Genomic DNA, 20604 nt, shown 5'->3' with positions numbered 1-20604 from the left:
TTGTAGAAGCGTAAATTGCTTTTGGCAATATAATGCCACAGCTTTAAACACTAAAAATTGATAGGGAATGAAGATCATGTGATCCATCATTAATTAATTTTGGATCAATAGAAAAGGCTCTTATTTGAATGACTGGTCTTAATGGAATTATTAAGATTGAGAAGACAGTGAAAGAGAAGTTTCTAAGGAAGTTTAATGGTGAGAAGAAGAAAAAGCAAACAACATAGGCTTTTCCTGCTCGATGCTGAACCCTGGATGTTAGTAGATATTGAAGTTCAAAGGCCAGGTGCCTTTGAGATGATAAACACCCACACAGCCTTTTGGGCATGGAGAAGTATATGTAGCTTCAATAACTTATAGATGCATCCTCTGTTTTCTCTCTCTTTCTCTCTCTCTCTCTCTCTCTAACTCTTTCTCAATCTCCCCATTTCTTTCTTCTGTGTCGAGTAATTCCACAATGCTTTATTACCACGAGTGTTATTGCCTAGCACATATTACAAGAAATTGAAGGTTAATCATCGGTTAATTAAATTAAGTTAGTAAAAAATAGTAATTGATCATAAACAGCAAGTAGGCAATAATCTGAATATGATAATAGACCTGCTAAAAAACGATTGTAAAATTCTATTGGTTATTCCATTAACATGTTGCACAGATTTGTTTATTGGTATATACTGTATATACATTGATTCAACAAGGTGCTAAAAGCTTTCTAAAGAAATGTTGGCCCATAGAGATAGGATAGCATCTTGCAGTTGATGGAGATTTATGGGATGCACATCCAAGGCGCGAAGCTTCCGTTCCACCACATCCCAAAGATGCTCTACTGGGTTGATTTTCATGTTCAAGAAACTAATTTGAAATGATTAGAGCTTTGTGACATGGTGCATTATCCTGCTGGAAGTAGCCATCAGAGGACAGGTACATGGTGGTCATAAAGGGATGGACATGGTCAGAAACAATGCTCAGGTAGCCCGTGGCATATAAACGATGCCCAATTGGCACTAAGGGGCCTAAAGTGAGCTAAGAAAACATCTCCCACACCATTACACCACCACCACCACCCTGCACAGTGGTAACAAGGCATGATGGATCCATTTTCTCATTCAGTTTTACGCCAAATTCTGACTCTACAATGTGAATGTCTCAACAGAAATCGAGACTCATCAGACCAGGCAACATTTTCCCAAACTTCAACTTTCCAATTTTGGTGAGCTCGTGCAAATTGTAGCCTCTTTTTCCTATTTGTAGTGGAGATGAGTGGTACCCGGTGGGGTCTTCTGCTGTTGTAGCCCATCCGCCTCAAGGTTGTGTGTTGTGGCTTCACAAATGCTTTGCTGCATACCTCGGTTGTAACGAGTGGTTATTTCAGTCAAAGTTGCTCTTCTATCAGCTTGACTCAGTCGGCCCATTCTCCTCTGACCTCTAGCATCAACGAGGCATTTTCGCCCACAGGACTGCCGCATACTGGATGTTTTTCCCTTTTCACACCATTCTTTGTAAACCCTAGAAATGATTGTGCGTGAAAATCCCAGTAACTGAGCAGATTGTGAAATACTCAGACCGGCCCGTCTGGCACCAACAACCATGCCACGCTCAAAATTGCTTAAATCACCGCTCTTTCCCATTCTGACATTCAGTTTGGAGTTCAGTAGACTGTCTTGACCAGGACCACACCCCTAAATGCATTGAAGCCACTGCCATGTGATTGGTTGATTAGATAATTGCATTAATGAGAAATTGAACAGGTGTTCCTAATAATCCTTTAGATGAGTGTGTGTATATATATATATATATAAGAATATTATTTTCATCCCACGGGTTATATACAGTATATAATGAACTGTCAGTAAGAATGCACTCCTCGAGGTCAGACAAGAACCTATTTATTCATATGTTTCCAATGGAATGGCTACTGTTAACCTTGAAAGAAAAGGTAAGGAGGAAGGACAGTTTTTTTTTCTTTCCTTTTTTGTTTTTATAAAAAAAATTATACAGTATATATGGCAACAAATACCTATTGTTTAATAAATGAACATTGGGATTATTATTATTATCATTATTATTATTATTATTATTATTATTATTATTATTATTATTATTATTATTATTATTAATATTATTATTGTTGCACTGTTTCTTTAAGTAATGCTATATTTTCTTCAAGATCTAGTAGAGGAAAAAATTATTGAAATTATTCACGGAGGGGGACAAAAATCACAATTATTACTTCATTGCTCCACCTCAGGGTTTTAGAACAGCCTGGATTCTTAGAGGCATGGACTTCATTACCATTCTCCATTATGCTGTTTCCAACTTACTTAAAAATTATTTTTTAGGACAGAATTTTTTTACCCCCAATGACCCCCCCCCAACAAAAAAAATTGTTTAAAGACTACGTATGTTTTACAAAGCTGGAAAGTTCAGCTAAGAAATACGGCTGTCATTTGGTTATTTTCTGCAAAGTTTTTTTTTTTTTGCAATGTGAAAAAAAAAGCTTACGTGCAGAATTTTATAGCTACCTCACGATTTACGTTTTAGATATTTTGACTTGTTTATATTTAATTTTTTCTCACTATACATCTGAGCAGTTAAGGCCTTGCTCAAGAGCCCAACAGTGATAACTTCGTGGTCATGGGGTTTGATCCTTAGCAGGAAAAGTGTTTAAGGTTGTTGTTCCGCCATCCAAATTCAGATCTCAAGCAGATCCTAAGATCTAGTGAGCCATGCATGGCCATTGAGGACTCATCTCGCAACCCACAGCACCTGAATGGCCCCTTGAGTTACTGAAGTTATAGAAATTTCTTTATTTAACTTTAAGTGGGAAAAAATCTATTTCTCTCTCTCTCTCTCTCTCTCTCTCTCTCTCTCTCTTTCTCCCCTCAACAATTTGCAATATTGCATTTTTTTTGGTGAACATTCCTGATTCTATTATTGCCATAGAGTATGTTTCACGAAGGAAAAAACAAAGTTAGTAAAAAAGGTATTAATCATAAACAAAGAGCAAAAGAAGACAAAAGGAACAATTATTTTAAAAGCGTAGCTGCCTTACTGTGACAGCGAGCCACAAATCTGACTGCTGGCTGCTGTCCCAAAATGGATGGCATTCTATTGCTGTCATTCCTCTCTGCCTGTTTCTCCCTATATCTAGCTTTATTAGCATGAGTTCTATAGATACAACATTTCCCAGTCAGAGGAAAGATAGTTATTAAAGTGTACTACTACTACTTATAATAATAATATAATAATAATACCAAGTTATGACCTCACCCTTTCTCTCCCTTTTGGTGTTTTTCATTCCAGCTGCCGTCTCTCCTGGCACTGAAATAGTCTCATGTCCATTTTATTGCTGAATGTTTCTTTGACTGATGACTTCACTGTTCAGAGCAGCATCAACCCACACACAGAGCAGGTTCCTCAACACCAATCGAGTTTATAAGCATCAGATGATCTGTGCTATTCATCACACTTTTCTGCTTATGGGATAATCTCAAGATGCATGTTTCCTCCCTGTGTAGGTCATATGACTGGATCAGAACACAATGTTACACCTGACATGCTGCATGTGTACCGAATAAGCCTTAATGATTGAGCTGAGAAGAGATAATGCAAAGCCATTATTTTCCATCTTGTGTTTCCTCTTCCATGTGCTTGCAATCGGCAAAGCAAATATGTTGTTAACATACATCATTAATCATACTGAAATCGGCTTAAACGCATATTTCTCCACATTTCCCCAGTCGGCTCGTGCATCATAATGAGACGGTAGCAATAGAAGATAATCATTTACAGGAGGTATGGATCGTGTCAGGTTTGAGTGAGGCTTCACTCCTGGGAAACAGAGCATGTAAACTAGGATTTGGTTGTCAATTTAATCTTTAAGTGGAACACCTGCTCCCCCAACTTGTATCTGTCTGCGAGAACTGTGCACACAATCATTCACCAACACCACTTGCAAGTTACAGGAACTCGTCTGGGAGTTATTGCCACATATTCTATATAGTCCTGACTGCACTCCAGGCCATTTTCACATGTTTGGGCTATTTAGGGAGTTCCTGGGAGGCCAGGGTATTAGACATGAAGCAGGCAGTGCAAATGGTATCCAAGCACTAGTGAAACTTGTTTATGTGCATTATTGTAGCAGGGCATTATATAATATAGGGGATTATGACTTCTTCAGTAAAAAATCATAAGTGAAGTTTGCTCTTGATCCATAGTGACCTTATATATATATTATGCATTTTTAAAGAGTCTCCTGTGTCATCACTTTTTAGTAGTACGTTTTTCACAGGGGCAAAGGACAGGATTTAGACTTTACATAGCTCTTACCAATCTGAAGTGGATTAGTGTAGCAGAGGAATCATATAAAGAAATCAAGGGAGTTTTTAATTTTTATAATTGTGTTCTGTTATTTTGCATAATCAAAAGTCCCAGTTTGGCATGAACGCCCCTTGTAGCTTCATCACCACAATGCTGTTTCCATTGTTTATGGATTGAGCGAAGGTCAAAATGAGCTTCTAAATAAAGCAATTATTCTCTAAATAAAACATTAAAAAATGGAGAAATTCTTCACTAAAAAGAAATGAAGTACAAAAGCACAATTCAGTCAGCTGCAGTTTCGTGTGTGTGTGAAAGTGAAAGCTCAATCGCAAAATACGTTTTTGGCACTGATTAACAAAAACTTTATTGCTAATGTCTTAAATGTTACCTTGAACAATAATCACTCAAACCATGTGAATGCTGTCAGCTTACTGTCACAATAGAAACTGCCTCAAAGAATACAAAGTACACAAAGCAGCTGATCGTTAGAGTAAAGTGTTTTAGGTGTCATTTATCTTGTCACATTTATTAAAGTTTAGGCTTTTATTTTGGATAAATTCCTTATTCTTGTATACACCAATCAACCGTGACATTAAAACCACCTACTCCAGGATCTAGGTTTCCTTTGTGCCACCAGAACAGCTCTGTCCCCTCAGGGCATGACTCAGCAAAACCTTTGGGGGTGTGGTAAGAGTTGGGGGTGGGGCCTCCGTGGATCAGACTTGTTTGTCCAGAACATTCCATAGATGCTTAATCGGATTGGGATCTGGGGAATTTGTAGGCTGAAAAAACTTGAACTCTTTGCCTGTTAAGCCCAAAAACTTCCCTGTCACCTTTGTGGCCAGTATTAACTTTTTTTTTCAGCAACTTGTGCAATTTGGTATCAGACCAGACAGTCTGGCCTTTGGTCCCTACAGCATAGATGAGCCTTGGGTGCCTGTGATCATGTCTACAAATGCTACAAATATATGGTTACAGATAAATGTCATGACTGGAAAGTTATGACTTTTCAAAAAAAAAAAAAAAAAAAAAAAAAAAAAAAAAAAAAAATATATATATATATATATATATATTTGTAGCATTTGTTAAATTTTTATAATTTTTTTTAAAAGTCATAACTTTCCAGTCATGACATTTATCTGTAACCATATATAAAGTGTATAGTATTATGTTTTTTGTATTATGTATTTATAGTATTATATATGCTATAAACTGTTTCATTGTTACAATGTAACGATATGTTGTATCATTGTTAAAACTACTACCGGTACATTCATATGAACAGATAATACGTATAATACAACTTAGATTCAGGCTTTAAAAGAAAGAAAAAAATCATGCAAACACATATAATCTCCCCCCTACGGATGAGGACCTGTGAGGGCTCATAATATCAAAGTGACACGAAGACTTTCATTAATTTCTGCATTATCCAAAATGTTATCCCAAATCTCCTTTCGGGTGTAATTGCCTGCAGATATCAATCTGCTTTGCTGATTTATTTTTGTAAAGTACTTAAATGTTGTTAAATTTACTCTTATCTCACTTATTTCACTTTCGATAACAAGCACCAGACTGCAGCGTATTAATGCTGGGTATTAGCGTGTATAATAACGGTTTATGTGTTTATAATTATATCTTGTTAACAGCTCATGTATGTATTCTAATATCAAACATTTATTTCAACATAAGCGTAAATAAGTGTCTATTAAGATTATAAGGTTCTGACTAATAATTAAGATATTGAGGCATGCTGTAGTCTAATGGTTAATTATTCACAAGCCTGGTCCTGGAGGACCCCTGACCTGCACGTTTTATAGGTTTTGTTTAATTAATTTTAATTTAACTTATTAATTGGCTAATTAACTGCCTTTTCTTAGAAGTTGAAGGTGTGGTAACGCAGGTAAAACACAACATGTGCAGGGCAGGAGGTCATCCATGACTAGGGTCAGAAACCGCTGGACATTAACTGCATATGGTACTGTACATATGGCTTTAACTAAATTAAAATGAAAATATTTTAAAACTATGCTAGAAAGCACCTTTTTATTACTATAATTATACCATAATATATTATGGTAATTTAAATAAATAATGAAAATGTCTGATACAAATATTTATAGTCAATATGTGTAGAAAATGTTTTGATAAAATGATGTGCATATATTTCTAATATGATGTAAGCAAACCTCCACCTTGAATTAGGAGTCCCCAAGCTTGTTAACTAACTTGCCTCATGAACATGTTAAAAAGTATTCACCCATATCAGTCATAACTTTAAAACCATGAACATTAAAATCACCTATGGTTCAGGTTCCCTTGTGCCCCTGGGCCATGGCTTCACAATTCTCCTGGGGGTGTGTTGTGGTATCTACCACTAATAGGGCCTCCATGGATCTGTCTATTTGTCCGCAACATCCAATGAGTGGTTGATCGGATAGGGATGATTGGGTCGCAGCCCTGGGCTCTTTGCATGCTATGCCGCATATGTGGCAGGCCGTGGTGTCTGGGACTTTGTGCTATAGCCAGCATTAACTTTGTTCAGTGATTTGTGCTGCATTACCATTTTCTGTGGGTTTGGACCAGACAGGATGGCCTTTGGTCCCTGTGGGCATGGGTGAGCTTTAAGTGCCCATGATCATGTCACCAGTTTACTTTTTTATACAGAAGTTAGTAATCAGTGGTTTTTAGTTCACCCTGGTGGTGGTGATGGGCCATCTTCAATGAAAGAAAAATGGTCATTGGTGTAAATAATTAACTGCAGTGTGTTATTTGTAGCAGTTGTTGGTTATTTATTTTATTTTTTTATATAGCGCTTTTAACAATGGTCATTGTCTCAAAGCAGATTTTCCATACTAGCATGGCCCTGATGTTTTATTCCTTCCTTTAAGTCTGTGTACCCCTCAAAACTGCATTTTAACATTCTCATTAAGCTGAATGGGTAGAAGGTTGGAGATGTTCTTGTATAAAAAAATTTCTACATCATTCAACAACATTTTCAACCTTTCTTATTGTTAAAATATATTTATATCTTTTCATGTCAAAGAGTATTATTGACAGAAAAAAAAATCCATTTTGGTCAAAACCTAACTTTTTTTTTTTTTTCAGGTACAGGCATACTTTCTCAGCCAGCCACACAAATGATATCAGCAAAAAAAATAATAAAGACATTTCGGTTTGCAGCTATGTATCAAACATAAATTGTAGTTTGGGGTTCAAGGTGACTCAAAACACTGGAGAAGGTCATATATGTGACTGGCTGTGTTATGGGATTTGTTTTTCGCAGTTCAGATGTAGGGTCATATATGACAGTGAATGATCACAGCACTGTCCATTCCCCTGGATCCAGACACAGCCTGCTTCTCTTCTTGATCTTGTGTCTGCATCAGCAGCTGCTTGTTGTTTATTGTTCTGTCATTCTGTCTTATTAACTAAAAACCTGTCATGTTTCTTTCTGCTGTTCTCTCACTTAATCTTGAGGCATATGGGGTCATAAATATCTGAGCATGCTTAATTTTATTGATAATTAGCTGACAATGTTGTGGCGAATTGGCAGTTTTGATTGTGAGTAAAACTGCCTTTATTTCTCTATATAATCTTCTGCTACACTAATGCACTTATCCAAGCATTTTCCTAGTTTTTGGATACCATCGAGGTAGAACGTTTTCTCTGTACTGTGCATGAAGTCTTTTGTAAAATATGTTTTGTGTGTTAAAAAAAAAAAAAAAAAGTTTTATGCCTTTACAAGTCCTGGTTTGACTTGAATGCACCCTTTTATTTATCAGTATTCATGATGGAGTTTGAAGCGTGAAAAACACATAAAACTGAAAAAAAAAAAAAAAAAGTCACTGTGTTTTCTGCTGTCAGGAGTGCAATGACATTAAACGGAATAGATTAACCCAAAAGCAGACACCGAAGTCCCAATTTGATTTGAAAATTCATTAAAGAATCAAAAGGAGGCAGAGAAGTAGGAGACCAGAGTCCACTTACGTAAGCATTTCCATAGAGGTTAAATCCAAAACATAAGACTTCATGAATTTAGGATCTGCGGATGAGTGCTGGAGTTGAAGCCATAGTTCATGTGTATCTCCCAAATTGACAAATCCAATGTGAGAAGGCAATCGGAATACTTAGTGTGGTCATATGTATTCATACATTGTGTGGGGTCAAACCAAAAACAAGGAACTTTCATTTCCGGAGCAGCAAGATGTGGAAATCTGAATTCTTCAACGAAGCACACAATCACAAAGTCAGAGCTTATTCACAGAAAGAAATACATCCAAAATGTTAAGCTGGATTGAAGCAGAAAGTCACAAATGATTAGTGATTTTGAAAGGACGAATAAATCTTGGGTATGGTTTCCAGGAGGTGGTTTCAAATGGGATGACTTGGGTAAAAAGCATGACTCTCTGGCCAGGAAGATAGCGAGGTGCTGCTTGAACGGTGTCATTTTGCATAGTGTTTAAAGATGGAGACTGATCACTGGAGCTGGGTTTGGGCTTTTGTCGAAGTTTGTTGACATCCGTGAATGAATGCCTGAGCAGAAGCAACTGCGACCGCTTCTTCTAGGACTTGGAATAATGGTGATCAATATCCTATGCAGCATTGAAAAGGAGGGGGGCCTGGTAAAATGGTGTTCAATGGTTCATGGGCATATTTGATCTTGGGCAGGGTCTGGCTTTAGGAAAAGCAGAGTGAGAAGTCATGTGGGGGTTGGTAGGAAAGGATAGGCTGGGTGAGGCTCCGACAAGTTTACATGAAGTTCCCCAAAATCGGGCCATGAAGGCGAGGACATGTTATACAAACAGTTCTGCAATCCACTCTTCTCTACAAAAAAAGGAACCTGTCCTAGCTGGCAAGGAGGAGGGGCAGATGTTCCTTGCAGCCAGTGAGTTGATAATGTACCTTCTCCATGGACTCTCTTTCCAGTGGAGAAAAAGAGTTCAGTCGCCCTCTTGGAGGGGTACCTCCAGGTAGGAGGTCGATAGCACAATTGTAAGATCGATGTGGAGGGAGAAAGATTTGCTAAGATTTGCAGAATACCTGTTTGAGGTCAATATAACTGGACGGCACCCCAGAGAGATCAGAAAATTCCTCTTTGACAAAAGGATGTAACATGATAGCTGAGGTAGAGTGAATACAGAAGGACAGACAAGAGGGACTCTATCTGAGAGTGGTGTTAATAGTCCAAGCAATATGTGGGTTATGTCGCAGGAGCCAGGGCCAGCCTAGGACCAAAGGAGCATGACAAGTGTACATGATGATTAAAAAACTAGATGATCTCGGTGTGGTTGCTGAGACTATTAAGGTGATTGAAGCATTTGGGATGCAATGAGCTGCCGTCTAGAGCTTGGACAGTGAGGGAGTGATCTAGTTGAGTGTTAAATGAAGACATCCAGCATGTGACACCAGTGTACTGAGACTTTTTGACTTTTTGACTCGATTCCCAGCCGGATCCAGCAGGTTTTGAAGAATTAAGGACTTTATACTAAATATTGACTGTTGCGTTGCGATTTTCAGCTTGGCTCTGCCTACCAAAAAACTTTACCATGTTTACTTGGTGGAAGTCACCTGGTCTAGTCCAGAACAGTGTACCACTGAAAAGATTCAGTAGTGGTACACAATTTTGAAGAAAGGGGAGAGTAGCTGCCTGCCAAATCCTACATTCAAAACTGGCCATGATAGCACTTTCAACAAGAAATAATGTTATGTTATCATAAACCACAATTTGTTTTCTTTATGATGGCTTGAAAGTTGTTCAAAAATGCCTTTAAACTGCCTGTTTTGTATTTATGACTCCTAGTTAAAAACTAGCTAACTATCTTTTAACCAAGGTTGAACCCCAAATCCAATTTTAACCTCTTTAACCAATGGCGCTACTTTGTTGTATGGATGTATTCCAAGAACACTTAGGTACTATAGCTGAGGCTGTTCTAAAGTGGGATATTTACAAAAGTACTGGATTTTCCACCATCTTTAATTGTTTATTCTTTTTACCTTTTGAACACATAGTACTAGTAGGAATTTTAAGACTTTCTTCACCCCTGTTCGTACTGTAGAGAATAGCTTTGAGAGCTAAATAAAGGAAACTTGTATTTAAAGAATAACACGCAACAAGGGATATGCTTATCATCATGCAACCAGTTGTTAATCAGCATTGTTCATGATGGCCAGCACATAACAGATTTACTGTACAATACAGTTTAATACAGATGCAGGCGCAGTGCTAGAATCTATAGCGGCAAATTCATGATTATGAATTAGAAAAGAAGTAAAACAAAAAACGGAACAATAAGACTCTCAAAGGAGAGTAGAAATAAATGAACTAGTCAAGATCTAAATGGAGAACACACAAACCAATCAAAGAACGGGTGGGAAAAGGTCCTGAAAGCAAAATAAAAACCCGGCATAATAAAAGTATGGACTGAAAAACAAGCTTTAAAAACATTAAATGAGGACATCAATATAATCCTTGCAGGTGAAACTATAGTCAAAGATGCTTTAGTGCTTACTATATGGAAAAAAAAATAGTAGCTTCTGACTCAGAATTTTATGCGGTATTTATTGATGCTTTTTTTATATGTTCATTTGTTTGTTTATTTGTTTGTTTGTTTTATATATCTGTGCCATTTGTGCTGTTTTACAGTTTGCTCTCTTTGTTTTTTTTCTCTCTTTTGTTCTCTCTCTTTCTCTCTCTCTCTCTCTCTTTCTTGCTCTCCGTGTCTGTCACTCTTAAGTGGAGGGGCAGTGGTTGGATTGGGCTCCTTGGTCTCGTTGTTCAGTATCATGTGGGACTGGCACTCAGCAGAGGCAGAGACGTTGCAGTGTGTCTGTACATGGCTGGGCCGAGTGTAAAGGCCCACACTCTGAAACAAGGGAGTGCACTAACCGGCCTTGCGATGGTATGTCACAGAGATTATCAGGTTGTATTTTACATACATAGCAAAGACTTAAATTTCCGCTTGCTTTATCAAGGATTAAAAAAAAAAAAAAAAAACTTCTAAAGACACTCTATTGTGTCTTAACCCTTACTGTTCATATAATATCTGGGATATATTAATGAGATCATATTGAATGACAGCACAGCGGCTGAGTGGTTAGTACTGTCGTATTGCACCTCCAGGGCCCGGGTTCGATTGCCACCTCAGGGTCTGCGTGCATGGAATTGGCAGGTTTTCTATGTGCTAGGTGGGTTTCCTCTGAGTAGTCCAGTTTCTTCCCAAAGTCCAAAGACATGCAGGTTGATTGAAGGTTCTACCACAGTTGTCCAATGGGAATAAATACATTGGTGATCACCATAGGCCTCCATGGCTCCTAGTAAGACTACAGAGGTTTCTAGGTGGATGGAATATATTAAACATATTATATTCAAAAGATTTTTACCAAAAGGTACTGTTTGGTGAATAATCTTGGTAAAATAAAATTCTAAATTGGTTTGTCTGTGTCCTTCGGTCTTTAAGACAGTAGAGAGTGAAAGGGAGTCCTTGATACCATCTTAAAAACTGCTCATGTGCCTATTATAAAGACATATACCTGCCCATTCAGGCTACTGAACTCATTTCCAAACAAAATAACAATTAATAGGTCACCCATCAGTTCCTAGAAAGTTTTTTCTGCAACAAAGATGTCAAGATAAATCATACGTAGATCACAGGGGTTTGTGTTTTTTTGCTTGGGGACTATAAATAGTATCTATATTTTGGCTAGTTGGATGAAGTCACAATAACTATGATATAGGAATTAGGCAGACACTCTTATCCAAAGCGACTTACCAAAGTGCTGTGAAATTTATTAACTAGGAAAGAAGGCATGTTTTTTTTTTTTTTTTTTTTTTTGAGATTAACCCAAATATCGAATCCTTACTTTATATACATTTGGTAAGCAATTTAAGTGTATCCTTACCATGGTTAGTACTGTGAGGAGGAACAAGTCTGAGCTGCCATTTTCTCTAATTGCAAAGGCAATGCCACTTTCTCTGTACACCAGCCACAGGAGCACCTGTTAGGCAATGCAACAATCTGAATCCGTCCCTGATCAATTTGTATTCCAGCAGTTAGCTGACACAAAAGGGCAAAAGAGAAGAAGGTACAACTTCTGTCCAATGAAAATGGACCATAAACAAACACAGATGGTTGTAAGTTTGGAAGGTGCACTTGCAAAGGCCACATGTTTAAAGTTTCCCCCCCGCCCCCACTTGAACATCTGCAAAAAGAAATAACAAATTATTCTTTATTTATTCATTTATTTATTCATTTATTTATTTATTTGTTTGTTTTGTGGGTTTTTTTCTGTTGTAATATTCGATTGTTTTAGGTGACATATAATACTTTGGAAATTTCTCGAGCCACCCCTCATTTTTCCATAATAAATAAATAGGAACATATATTTTACTGTGACAGGCTGAAACGTGCCTAAATACATGATTTAAAAATGGGTTGTTTATGGAACAGCCACAGCAGCGACCTCATTTCCCCTCTCGTCTGTTCCAACCACTCAGCATTCAACATCACCAGTACACTAATCACCGTCCTAATCATCTGTCATCATCTGAGCCTGTTTCTCACTGGGTCATGCTTTTTTATGCTTAAACAATGCATAAAAAAATAAAAAAACAACACACTTTAGGAAGCCTGCAGGACTATTCCTCAAAACTATATACAAATAAAGTTAAGAAAGTAAAAAAAAATAAAAATACAAGAAAGTCTGGGTCTTTGAAAAAAAAAAATGAAAAAACAACTTTTAGTTTTTTAAGGCAAAGAAATCTGATATTCTTTACATGCCATGTCAGTCAGCTGATCTCAACCCAACAAATCAGGCACAGCAAAAGAAAAGGCCTGGCAAAGCTTCTCTACAAAAGGAACCTCAACATTGGTAATGTCAGTGGTTCCACACAGTCATTGCCTACCAAAGATTTTCATCCTAGAATTAAAGGAAGTCCTCATCATTGTCTATACGGTTTAATTCTGTATATAGGGTTGCGGGGGCCAGGAGTTTATCCAGACTCGACAGGCGGGCTACACACTGCACAAGGTGCCAGTCCATGTCAGGGAGGAAATGTGTGGGAGGAAACCGGAGTACCCACCAAGCACAGAGAGAAAACTCCATGCACACAGACCAAAGGCAGGAAGCGAACCTACTGTAGAATCAGAATCAGAAATCAGAATCAGAAAACTTTATTGATCCCGCAGGAAATTGCTTAATGTGTGAATGTGTAGATGCAACCCGCTGTGCTGCCGTTGAGGCCGTCCTCATGTTTGTAATTATGCTAGCATGTTCTATTATTTATGAACTACCAAAAATTTGTATGCATATGGAAATGTCTGTAATTCCTGAATGGTTAATGCCACACTATTACACACTAAAAGTCCTGACTTTACACACACCTTGAGTGATTACTTTCAAATTTAACATAAAGGTGTACAGCGGTACAATAAAAAAAAAAAGAGAAGGAAAAAAAACAGGGTGGAGGGGTGGCATTGTTCCAATATTTATGAACCCCAGCTGTATTGAGTCATTTATAGTTTCCCCAATTTTAGTTTCGTGACAAATCCTGAGCGTATTCCTTAATTCCACTTTACATCGTGAAAGCAGGCAGAGTTAAAAGGCAGGAGTAATTAAATACTGCTAAAATACATGCACATACAGTATAGTACATATAAATATAGCACTGAGGAAAATGACTCTGGCTAATTGCATTTAAATGAGTCTGAAGCAGAAGACTTGGAGTCCTTGGAAACGTTGCATTTAATCAGCCAGAAAAGTGGCACCTGAAAAGGCCGGAAAACTCACAGAAATTCGCTAAACTACTGAAAATTGCCACTTTTGTTCTGCGATTGTCACGTCTGCGATATTTGAAGTTAAACTGAGACATCCCAGCCGAGCTCACACCGTACAGTTCAGCATGATTTGATGTGGTTTTGCTTGGCAGTGCAAATTATAACAAAATATGGGTTCATGTGTAATCCGCAGGACCTCGTCTCATTGTCTGGTGGAAAAGTGCTTAAAAAAGTGTCAATTTGTGTCACATCTTCTGTACTTATTCATAGTTTTTTTTTTTATATCCACTTTTGTCTTGCAGGAGGTGGAAACTGGGGAGCGTGGAACCAGTGGAGTCTGTGCTCAAAGACATGCGATTCAGGCTGGCAGCACCGCTTTCGGATGTGTGAAGGCACAGGAATCCAGAATTACCCCTGTGATGGATCAGGGGAGGAAGTGCGCTCCTGCAATGACAAGAAGTGCCCAGGTGTGTGTGTGTGGTTGTTCCCCTTTTCTCAAACAGATCAAACATGTATCCCTCTCTCATTTCACGTTCCCGTAATCAGATTGCATTTGTCTTTTCTTCCTCTTGGTTTATTCCGTCTTTTTCTTTTTTCTTTTTTTCCTTGCCTTTCTCGTATGCTTTCTGTTTGTTTTGGGTGTTTTTTCATTTCCTTCCTGCTTCTCTATCGGTGCACCTGTAGGTCTCTCTCTCTCTCTCTTTCTCTTGTCTTTTCCATTTGACAGTCTGCCTTCTGTTTCTGTCTCTGCCTTTCCCCCCCTCTCTTCTTCAGCGGAGGCCCGTCCTCCCGTGTGATTTGTCAGAGCAGCACAGCAAACAGCAGATTTTAATAAGCGGCTCTTTGACTGTAGCTTTGGGAGGCTATGGATTAAATAAATGTCAGGCATCGCTGCGGTACTTATATCAGGACTTTGATAGCACTGCGCCGCCACCTCAAAGACAAAGATCCGTCCGAGAACTTTGTAGGAAGACATCATTTTTGAACATTCTTGTAAAACTGCTGCAATTTTTTTTTCTTTCCTTAACAACTCTATTTTAATAGTGTTCATAGAGGAAGAAAAGCAGTTTGATGTTCTGAGTCAAATTAAATTTCCTTTAATAGATAATTTAGTAAAACTCACAGTGTCCTTCAGAATTATTGGTGTTCTTCTTGAAAATGAGAGGAAAAAAAAAGGAAATTATGAAAAGAATATTCCCTAAACTGAGTGGTATTTCAACTTAGAGAGAAAAATGGGTCTTAGGCAATTTACATTTGGGCATTCGGCAGACGCTCTTATCCAGAGAGGCTTACATTTTTTTTTTATCTCATTATACATCTGAGCATTTGTGGCTTAAGTGCCTTGCTCAAGGGCCCAACAGTGGCAACTTGGTGGTTGTGAGGTTTGAACCTGGGATCTTACGAACCATAGTCCAATGCCTTAACCACTGAGCTACTCCTGACCCCTATAACCAAATTTGTCTAGTTTGGTTTTAACATGATCTTACTGTTAATGTTAAAGTAAATTACTTATAGTAAATTACATTTATTATTATTATTATTTGTTTATGTCTCCTTGCACCTCCAAGAGTTCCATTCCCGACTTGGGGTTCCTGTGCATGGAGTTTGCATGTTCTCCCCATGCTTGGTGGGTTTTCTGCCACATTGCAAAAACATATAGTACAAATTAGGCTAATTGGTGTGTGTGTGTGTGTGTGTGTGTGCCCTGTGATGGATTGGCACCCCATCCAGAGGATATCCCGCCTCTTTTTTTTTTGTTTTGTCAATCTTCTACAAATCATCTACATTATACATTTTGAGTTACTTCTTCTTCTTCTTTGTCTTTCGGCTGTTCCCTTTCAGGGGTCACCACAGCAAATCATCTGCCTCCACTTTACCCTATCCTCTGCTTCCTCTTCTCTCACACCAACTACTTCATGTTTCCTTTCTCACTGAACCATAAATCTCCTCTTTGCTCTTCCTTTAGACCTGCTACCTGGAAGTTCCAACCTCAGCATCCTTCTACCGATATATTCACAATCTCTCCTCTGAACATGTCCAAACCACCTCAATCTGGCCTCTCTGACTTTATCTCCAAAACATCTAACATGGGTTGTCCCTCTGATGAACTCATTCTTGATCCTATCCATCCTTGTCACTCCCAAAGAGAACCTTAACATCTTCAGCTCTGCTACTTCCAACTCTGCCTCCTGTCTTTTCTTCAGCACCACTGTCTCTAAGCCGTAGAGCATCGCTGGTCTCACCACTGTCCTGTACACCCTTCCTTTCACTCTCGCTGATACTCTTTTGTCACATAACACACCTGGCACTTTCCTCCACCCATTCCAACCTGCCTGTACCCGACTCTTCACCTCCTTTCCACACTCTCCGTTGCTCTGGACCGTTGACCCTAAGTGCTTAATGTCCTGCCTTCTCTTTACCTCTGCTCCCTGTAGCCTTACCGTTCCACTTAGGTTCCTCTCATTGACACACATGTATTCTGTCTTGCCACGGCTAACCCTTATTCCTCTGCTTTCCAGAGCATACCTCCATCTCTCTAGATTTTCCTCCACCTGTCCCCTGCTCCTGCTTTAAAGCACAATGTCATCTGCAAACATCATTGTCCATGGAGACTCCTGTCTAACCTCATCTGTCATCCTGTCCATCACCAGAGCAAACAAGAAGGGGCTCAGAGCCGATCCTTGATGCAGACCCACCTCCACCTTGAACTCTTCTGTCACACCTACAGCACATCTTACCACTGTCTTACAGCTCTCATACATGTCCTGCACCACTCTAACATACTTTTCTGTCACTCCAGGGACTACTATAAAAATCTGGAAGTCGTATATTTTCAGAAAATCTGATTGGATCTGATTGGACAGTACTGAGGGGAGAGCCGCTGCCTATCAAAACCCGCATTCAAAACCAGTCACAGAATCACTTTTAACAAGAAAACACATGTCATCATATTATGTCATATTAAACATTGCCTTTTCCCACCTTTGACTGTTGTATAAAAGTACTGTGCCCTTGTCGCTGCCATAGTGATATTCACTACAACAGCACTCCCTCTCAAGTGATGTGATAAAAGCTCTGGGAAATTGCATTAGAACAAAATTTTTTTAATGGATTTAGCAATCATAAAAAAACACATTATTTTAATTATTTATGGCGGGAATGTTTGTTCAATAAAAGGCAGACCACCTTTTAATTGTCAGCTGGCGCTAATGCAGCTTGTTGATGCTATGTCTCTTATAAATATATATTATATACCGCTCATTTTATTATGTCTATCTAAACACCGTTTATATGTGTGTGTGTGTGTGTGTGTGTGTGTGTTGTCTACAGCACCTCATGAGATATGCAAAGATGAGTACCAAGATTTATTGACGTGGAAAAGAGCTTCAGCTGGAGAGACGGTCTACAACAAATGTCCATCAAATGCCACTGGTGAGTCGTATAACACCCTGTAAGAAGGACACCCAGACTTACACTACACATCTCCAGTCATTTGTGGTAAATAACACCCTTCCCAAAAGAATTCCCTCAAATTAGTGCTGTGCATCAGGACTGGGATTCCATGGGACCCAACAACAAAGATGTACAAACATGTACAGTCATGGGAAGCACAGAACACAACGAACCAGCTCCTAAAAACCGATAAAGTTTTAGTTCTGAAGGGTTGTCTTTTTGTTGTTGATCAGTAAAACCAACTGTAAAACTCCATCCGTAATGTAATTATTCATTTCCTAAAGCTCGCTGCAGGCAATCACCTCCTGACTACTGCCAAAATAAGTTGATTTGAGTGCAATTAATTTTGGAGCTTGTTAAGGATTAGACGCTCAGTGTGTGTGCGTTGTGAGCCTTATAGCATATTATGTGAGTGAAATGAACGCTTGCACGAACCATTTATGGCACAAAATGCTTTCAAAAACTTGAGTCCGAAAGGTATTTAGGCAGTATGGTGCAACACACATAAGTGCAATATTGAGTGAGTTATAATTTCTTTAAAAAATGCCATGCAATTTTACTTTGTTTGTTTTTTCTTTCTTTTTTTAAACGATTACAAGAAATAATGATGATAATAAATAATGATAATAATAATAATATCATCTTTATTATTATTATTTATTTTTAGCATCATTTATTATTATTATAATAATAATTAATATTATTATTATTGTCACATTTAATATTTTAACGCGATAAACAAAAAGATGATCTTTAATCTATCTAACATCATTTTTTCCAATGAAAGTCTGACCTGATGCATTTAGTTTTAAACAACTTTTATTAATATTTCCTTCCTTAGTTTGCTTTCCCTCGAAAAGATTTTGTACATGACAGAAAACCTCAGCCTTTTTTCCAGGAAAAGAAAAATACAGTGGCAACCAATTAATTAAAAACAGAATCATTAAAACTATCATACATATGTCAATATTAGACATTTATTGTTGGTATTGTTGTGTTACTACCTGATATTAAAACATTTTCTAAAGGCTTTTATGAGTTATATTTGTAACAGTCCATAACATTTAGCCAAGAAGTACTAACTACTATGGGCGTTCAAGTGAAACCGGGACTTTTGATCACGCAGAATAGCAAAAGTTTCGAGTTTCGAGTTTGTTCCCTCCTGTACAATAAAATTTTTCTTTTGCTGTCCCCCTAATAAATGCTGCTAAAAAAGTAAAAAATAAGCATAAAAATGGAATAAAAAAAAATAGTTAATTTTTTTTATGATAAAAATATATAAATATGGGTATACAAAAGAATAGTTATATAAAAGAGGATATATATCTACATAGACTTAAGCCAGACTATGAAAAATATGCAAAAGTATGAAATGTATATGAAAATATAAACACTGAAAAAACAAACGTAGTGTGAAAATTACGCACATGTTTGGTAAAGTCCGGTATATACACAGTAACAGGTAACACAGTTATGAGAGCAAAAACTGCCTTTATTTCTCTATAAAATCTCCTTATACACTAATGCACTTATCCCGGTGTTTCACTAGTGCATAGACACTATCAAGGTATAGTTTTTCTCAGTGAAAAATAAGTTTTCTCAGTACGCCGAGAGACATGATTGGACTGCCTGCATCATGCTTATAATACTGGCCTCCCAGGAGCTCCTTTAATGGATCAAACATGTGGACAGGTTTGGATCATTAAAGGAGTTCCTGGGAGCCAGGGTCAGGAATGAAGGGGGATGTGGCAATAACGAGTTCCTATAATGGACAAGTGGTGCTGGTGAATGAGTATGTGTCAAGTTCCTACAGACAGATTGGGAGAAAGTAATTTTTTTTTTAGAGTTTCCACTCGTTGAATTCTGCCTGGGATTATTATTCAGGAATGTACGGCTGCTTTAAAAAAGTTTGCACCATTTTACTGAGACTAATAGTTTAATCACTGTAGTGTGCTTGAGGTCTTCTCTAAATCTTAATCAGTTTTCCACCTTCATTCATGAGAAAGTTCATCAGCAGTCCTGGTTTGATTTGAACATCACTATTTTGTACTTGCAGTAGTAAGATACTGTAAGAACCATGGAATATATTGTACAGTAGTTTGAAGAACAGAATTAGACCTAATAAAATTCATCCAACCATCTGAACCTCAGTAGTCCAACTAGGGACCGTGGAGGCCAATGGTGATCTTATTTCCTCTATACCGCTTTATTCTGTAAACAGGGTTGTGGGGGGACTGGAACTTATCCCAGGAGACTTACAGTAGGGCACAAGGCATTACATTGTATTACTGGCTCATAATGTAACTAAAAGAATATTACTTTATAGTAGTAGACTTGGATTTTGAGACCGTATATTATGTTTATATGGAAGATGCCCTTCAAGCTTTCACGGATTTCTATGTAATAAAAACAAAGAGTGCTAAAAAAAAACAAAAAACCTCTTGGGGCATCAGTCCTAAAAACAATTCTAAACATGGCCAACTCCGGAGACTAAACGAACCCCTACAATAAGGTAGAAAACAACAGAAAAAGTCCTACAGGCAGGTGAGGTCGTACAGTTTTCACCCAGGAGACTTTGCTTTATGTCCCCCTGCTGATCAGTGTGTGAATGAAGCACTGAGTTTTGCCCAGGATGCTAAATATCAGTCTCAGTCTCGGGCTGATGGGCAAGCGCACAGTCAAGGCCCATTGCACACAAGCAGCATGATGCAAGTTTGAGTAAATGTGGTTTAGCAGCATGATTTTCTCTGTGATGTTTACCAGCAGAGTTTTTTTTTTTTTTTTTTTTCCCCGGACCAGTTTGAATTTTAGGCTGTTTGTTATTCGACAGGATTTCTGAAGCTGGTCGTTTTATTTCATCTTGTGTAACAGGAATGAAACCTTTGCTTTCTTTGCTTTTTCTTTTCCCTGTCTGTCCACAGGATCTGCTAGTCGTCGATGTTTGCTGGACGCTAATGGAGTTGCTTACTGGGGTCCTCCGAGCTTCGCCCGATGCATCTCACTTGAATATAGATATTTACATTTATCTGTAAGTGAATTGCTCATTTTTTATTGC

General features: G+C 38.1%; 1 protein-coding gene across 8 annotated transcripts in view; it reads left to right on the top strand.

Moving 5' to 3' along the window:
- Window positions 1–20604, top strand: part of adgrb2 (adhesion G protein-coupled receptor B2) — a 450506-nt gene that overhangs the window by 232221 nt on the left and 197681 nt on the right. For 6 of the 8 annotated variants that reach the window (XM_053490013.1, XM_053490015.1, XM_053490012.1 and 3 more), the window contains exons 5-8: window positions 11058–11222; window positions 14399–14563; window positions 17427–17528; window positions 20471–20577. In XM_053490013.1, coding sequence (XP_053345988.1) covers window positions 11058–11222; window positions 14399–14563; window positions 17427–17528; window positions 20471–20577 — 539 coding nt within the window. The remainder of the gene's footprint in view (window positions 1–11057; window positions 11223–14398; window positions 14564–17426; window positions 17529–20470; window positions 20578–20604) is intronic. The other 2 variants (XM_053490019.1, XM_053490018.1) reach the window with 1 other exon arrangement.

Source organism: Clarias gariepinus, chromosome 28, assembly GCF_024256425.1.
Source record: "Clarias gariepinus isolate MV-2021 ecotype Netherlands chromosome 28, CGAR_prim_01v2, whole genome shotgun sequence".
Lineage (NCBI taxonomy): Eukaryota > Metazoa > Chordata > Actinopteri > Siluriformes > Clariidae > Clarias > Clarias gariepinus.
Note: the sequence above shows the minus strand (reverse complement) of the source record. Positions and strands in the feature narration are given on the sequence as shown.